Source organism: Priapulus caudatus, unplaced genomic scaffold (genome assembly GCF_000485595.1).
Source record: "Priapulus caudatus unplaced genomic scaffold, Priapulus_caudatus-5.0.1 Scaffold525, whole genome shotgun sequence".
Classification (NCBI taxonomy): Eukaryota; Metazoa; Priapulida; class Priapulimorpha; order Priapulimorphida; family Priapulidae; genus Priapulus; species Priapulus caudatus.
Window position 1 is genome coordinate 47,838 of NW_014577586.1, and position 6,094 is coordinate 53,931.

At 37.0% G+C, this 6,094-nt stretch overlaps 1 protein-coding gene across 1 annotated transcript; it reads right to left on the reverse strand.

The window, feature by feature from the left end:
* Positions 1-1,533: 1,533 nt before the first annotated feature.
* On the reverse strand, positions 1,534-5,299 carry LOC106811288 (sodium- and chloride-dependent glycine transporter 1-like). Its single transcript, XM_014814857.1, has 9 exons — positions 5,178-5,299; positions 4,210-4,342; positions 3,725-3,859; positions 3,482-3,585; positions 3,109-3,233; positions 2,734-2,846; positions 2,432-2,572; positions 1,871-1,970; positions 1,534-1,550 (listed from the first exon to the last, which is right to left on the reverse strand). Exons 1-9 carry the CDS (start codon positions 5,297-5,299, stop codon positions 1,534-1,536), a joined length of 990 nt encoding a protein of 329 aa, XP_014670343.1.
* Between the last annotated feature and the right edge of the window lie 795 nt (positions 5,300-6,094).

Genomic DNA, 6,094 nt, shown 5'->3' on the forward strand with positions numbered 1-6,094 from the left:
AATCCTGTGACGCCACGAAGATTATGGGATCGTGCAATGTGCATCAAGTAGTTCATCCGCACCGACAATAGGCATTGCTTCAATCACAGTTAAATTTTATTTCTAAGAAGGATAGGGCTATTATTTGTGTTATTGAGATAAATATATTGTAAAATAAAAACTTAAAGGACATTTAAAAAGTTCCCAAACCCAAATCTTGTAATAATACTTGCTATGGGGTAGATGCACACAGTTGCAAACTCATTGCGTTCTGCGAAGAGCTATTAGAAGTCAAATTATTGCTGTTTGCTATCAACCGTTTGAATGTCACTAAAACCCACTAACGTTGATCGCGTGGCGCGCTTCAATCCATGTATATTCAAGAGATATTAATAGGGTATAAAGGTATCTAACGTTGGATCGAAGCTGCTGTTTATAATTCCATTGTTCATATCCATACTGAGCGCGGCGTCGATTGTTGACAGGCTGATTTCGGAGTTACTTGTGAAGAACTGTCTACTGATGTCACCGCTGTGCAGTTTGCGTTGATCGGCGGCTGGTCCCCAGTTCCAAGCTGGTTGAGCGGCTTCTTTTAGCGCCTGAAAATATTCATACGAATAGCACCTGTATTACAGAATTATCGACTGATTGCGAGAAAAACGCCCAATCTTGTAGACCGAAAAAGAAAGACGAGACCGGAGATGCAGGATAGGAGTATATTTCGTAATCCACAAAACTTGCTTCGTTACATGTTACTAAGGCTAGTAAAGGGGTCCTGATGAAAGCTTGCCGTGAAAACCCTTAATCTCGTTATAAAATAAGGTTATCTGGCCGTGTGTCTACTACGGCTATCAGCGGTAAAAGAGACATCTCACGATCAATCGTACGTTAGACGGACGAGTCAAGACTTACCGTCCATCCCGACAACTTGCAGAAGGTGTAAAAGAATCCTATTATAATAGCGGCTGATGGGATTGCAACAAAGCTCCATTCGATTGCCATTGCCCAGTTGGGATATTCGTACACACCATCTTCGGCATAGGGAAATGTGTAGGTGATGGGAGCATACTCCACTATGCTCATTATTAAAACAAACTGTAAAAAATAGAAATGCGGCTAATGTTAGGAACATGATTATACATTACGAATTAAGTGACGTTTACTACGATTTCATTTCAATTTTACTAACACACGCACCAAAATACTGTAGCTAAACCTACAGGATTATTATTTGCTACATACATGCAGCGATTCAAAGACTCGCGATCTTATAGTATGGTGTGTGCTAATGAGTTATATACAAAGGTTCATATAAAAATTGATTTTATATCGCAAATCAAATAAATTCCTAATTAAATAACGGCATATAACTTCTTTTGTAACTTGTAATGCCACGTATTTGTGACTCACAATTAGAACGAGAGGTGAAATGTATTTCCAACAAATTCTCCAAAATAAACTGGGCTCTTTTCCTATCATTAGGGCAATATCTTCACACAATTTGTCAGTACCTGAAAAATCAATAATAACTCATAAGCTGTTACAGAACGACCTCTACTTCTCTATTGTAACTTCCGATGTAATTAGGCATGTTATAATAAAATTAAGTACTATCAAGCATGCACTGACTGACAAGGTTCATTCTATTTTATAGCGATATATATATATATATATTTATATATATATATATATACATATGTTTATGTATCTCTTTCAATTTATACAGATTCAAAAACTCTTAGGTCAAATATCTTTACCACGAGTTATTAAGTAATTTAAGTCGAGAAAACATGTCCTTAAAGTTTGTTTATTTTCTAACTAATCAGTATAATCAACGCCCACAATATATTTTACAGAGGTTAAACATTTGGTTAAATAATGAACAACTTACCATAAACCCAATGTATAGTCAAAAATTCCACGATTCCAAGGATAATCAAGACAATTCCTCCGATGCTTTCATCGACGACATTTAATACATACATGCCTCCCTATAAAATATGATTGAGAAATTTTTTGTCATAAAGCAGAACGATGCTGATATACAAACATGATGTTGAAGTGCAACCGACAGCTGATGTTCAAGATGTTCGACATTATTGATTGGACGGGTAATTTCCATCATTCAGCCTACTCTACGTAATTTCATCTACGGCAGGGTGGCTGCGAAGGTTGCTTACGGCCGGTATATCGCACATGTAGGCCTACTCACAAGTAACGTCGATCAGTGGGGGTACCGCAGCACCTGCTACTATACCCATACAACGCCCAAAACGGCCGCATACAGTATAGGGTGGCCATCACTGCCTGTTCAGACATTCTCAGCTACTATACATACTGCGCATTAAATATATGAGATCAAAAGTACTAAAACTCAGACATATACCTTGATGCGATATACAGTGTGCTAGCCTACTAGAATATAATTATAATGTTAATTATGGTTAATTACCCGAGTCACCATGCTTAATCCGATCAAGAAGCTTCCGCCACAGAATAAAGCACGAAATGCTATCATCCTCCAGGTACTAGCACGGAAGAACGTTGGATAGACGTCAAATATTCCTGACATAACGGACTCCATAATAGAAAACTGCAAAAACGAAATTCGTTTTAGTCGTCTTACATTTGCATTGGTAACTGTTCTTGTATTATCAATGATTACGACATGATGTTTCATATTGATATATTATTAAAAATGCTAGAATAAAAGAATTCAGAAAGGGTCGAAATTTGTATTTCAATCAATATAACCTGCGTCCCAAATCCGAGTGTGACCATCATGAAGAAAAAAATAATAGCCCAAAATGGTGCGAGAGGCATTCTGGAAATTCCTTCTGGGTATACGACAAACACCAGCCCTGGCCCTGTAATAAGCAATATCATTCTTAGTAATGTCTCGTGCTTAATAAGATTTCCGAGATTCTCTATTTTAATTTATCAAACAATTATAATTTTAAACAACAAATTTCTACGAAATATATAAAACATGTGACGAGTTTTTGTTATGTAAAGCATGTTACTGATGCTTGTGTATGACCAGAGTGGGACATGCGGCAGCCATGTAGTCACTGACTGAATAACAGTGTGTGAGATTCTTTCCAGCGTAACATAGACTACAATACGCACCCTGCTCCGCAACTTCTGATATATCAACTCCTTTGAAGTTAGCCATGAATCCTAGCACTGTGAATATCACCAAACCAGCGTAGATACTTGTCGCCAAGCTTATTAACGGAATGGCGATAGCGTCCCTGCATGAATTGAGAGGAAATAGACATAAAAAAAGATGGTGGTGGGATTTTTAGCGGACGCGTGTATTTCTAATGGTTAAATGGGTGTCATATCAATGGTAATCTGGCAAGAATTCGCGATTTTATTTGTAAAACGCGTAGTAAAGAAAACCGTTATGAATTTGCTTTTAATCGCATGCGTAGACATGTTTCGAAAGCTGTCAATCATTTCTAGGCCAGTAGCGTCGTTAGCTCTACCGATTACATACCTTCTGACATTATTATGAAAATCGCTGTAGCTTGACATGGCAATGAGGCCACCGGTACAGGCACTAAGTGAATAAAATGTTTGAACAGCCGCATCTCTCCATACCTGTTAAATAGATGAACTAAACTGTGGTGAGTTTGCACGGACAACGTATACAAGGTGTTCGCCTTACCATAATATGAAGGCAAGATTGGGTTAGTGAGAAATTACCAGATTTACTTCACATTTAAATGGTGATATATACCTTTATGTCAAGGAGTTGATTCCAGTCAGGAGTGATGTAATATATGATGCCATCAATGGCTCCTTCTAGCAGCAGACCGTTAATGAGAAGAGCGGTCAACACGACGTAGGGGAAAATAGCTACGAAGTACACAACCTGTTGCAAACACAAATGACATTATACTCAGTTTATCTGCAGTTTTTCCCGGACTCTCAAAAACAATAATTGATAGATATAAAATTAGAAAATAAAAGTCGAATATAACAATAGTCTCTATAATTCTAATAGTCTTCTATAGAAGAACCGCTCTCAAATTTAACGACGAAACACGAATTGCACGGTACACATCTGGTACAAATATAAGCAAGTACGCAATATATTGCAAACCCAACTAACTTCACTACAGCGCATCCGTTCAGTTTACCTAAATTTTCTTCTCTTCCATTATTTATAATGGAACTTCAATTACAGATCTAGCCATTTATATCAAATTAAATAGTCAATACCTTTCCTAGCGATCCAACGCCTTTTATGAGAACAAGAAATACGATGAACCATGCAGCCGCCAGCGTTGCAACCAATTCCACTTGAAACCCTCCAGGTTCATCGATACCAGTTGAAATATTTAAAACTTTATTGCTATGGAAACAAATGAAACAATAATCAAGTAGTATCTTTCAAAAAAATTGCCAATGTATTTTGAAATACATGGCACTCTTCGCCGGGACATATCTACTATTTAGCTTTTTTATTCTTTGTGTGACGCGATCATCACGAAAGTTTCATAGCTCAAAATTTAAATAGACACTGAGTTATCAGCTCTCTCTTTCAATACGTGTCTTTGGTGTCGCTATTGCTTGTAATTAAACATGAACTTGTATTCATTCTCAAGCCTTGATAGTGGAAAGGTTTGCTTTTACAGTGAACGGTATGTCAGGGTAATAAGACGTTTCGTAAGACAATAGATTACGTTTTGATGTTTTCAGCTTTTCACGAATTCACACACGATACCATAACAGTTAGAGCGCTGCAATATATATCTGGTGAAAATTAGAACTTGATTCACAAAGAAAAATATTGCGTTTGAGATATATACAAGGATACGTTGGTATCAGGGAGGAATTTGATTATTGAGATAATAAAATTATGCTGGAAATATTTTGAGTGATTATTATTACAAAAGTGTAAACACGAAATGAAACGCTTTTTATTAGCATATTCTTCAGTGTAGCCTTCGGAATTTTATCAATTTAATAGCTTCAATTTAATATATAATTGATAAATGTCTTGTCTTATATTGTTATACTGTGTAACACAGTGATGATCTACACTTATTGTATACAGAGTGACTTAATTACATATTACAATAACAACACGATTTAATGACATTCCCACTCATAACAATTAAACAAGATTGGAAATATATTCCTCATACATAGATTTTTCGACACACGCTTTGATCATTCATACTTACTAAAAGTATTCTTCCGCCGGTGTAAGCACTATGTCACTACCATTTGTTTGAGTAGTGTTCGCAGAGCAATTGCCCGTATTCCATTCATTACCACATTTGGCCCATGGCAACTCCGCCTTCATGGAAGCAAATAGGTAATGAATGCAATAGGCGACGATGACGTTGTAGTAGAGACCCACCGACCAGTTGACGAAGTTGGCAGCTACGCCCAAGCCTAGTAAGTAGTAAGCAAGAAGGATTGTTAACATAGGAATTGTTTTGCTGAACGTATTTTTTATCATCTGTATATTTTGTAATAAGCAGAAGTTTGTGGGTTTAAGCCGCGAGCATAGATACGCGTGCAATATCGCAGCAAGGGGCATTGTTTTTGTATACATCAGCATGGCCATAAACTATAATATACAAACGCTTGTGGCCGTAGAATATACAGCATAATGTGTAGAAAATCTTGGTGCTAGGTATTATTGAACTCACTGCATTGCGGAAAAGTTTAGTCAGTGTTTGAGTTTTGTATTTTGTACGCAATGCGTACACAGTATTGGCAGCTACCCGCGTAGTCAAGTTGCCGCATGTCTAGTATCGGGATGTGTCGGGCATTCTCAGATCAGGTATATTACTTGCACTGGGATGGATTGGCCGTCAAATCATAGATACATAGATTACACGCCTTTATATCACCAGCTATATCTCGCACGTTTAATACTGTTTTCCTCGAATTTATTTGAAGAGCTAGAATTACGGTCGGGTTGATTAAAGGGATCGTTTACTCTAGGTTCTAGGGTTATTTTCAGTTAATTTAGGTTAAAATTTGGCTACATAAAAAGTTTCATGGTTCAATCACCATTAAAAATATTATTAAAAAATGTTTTAAAACTAGCGACTACAGTTTGATTACAACGACGGTGGCGCCACTCAAA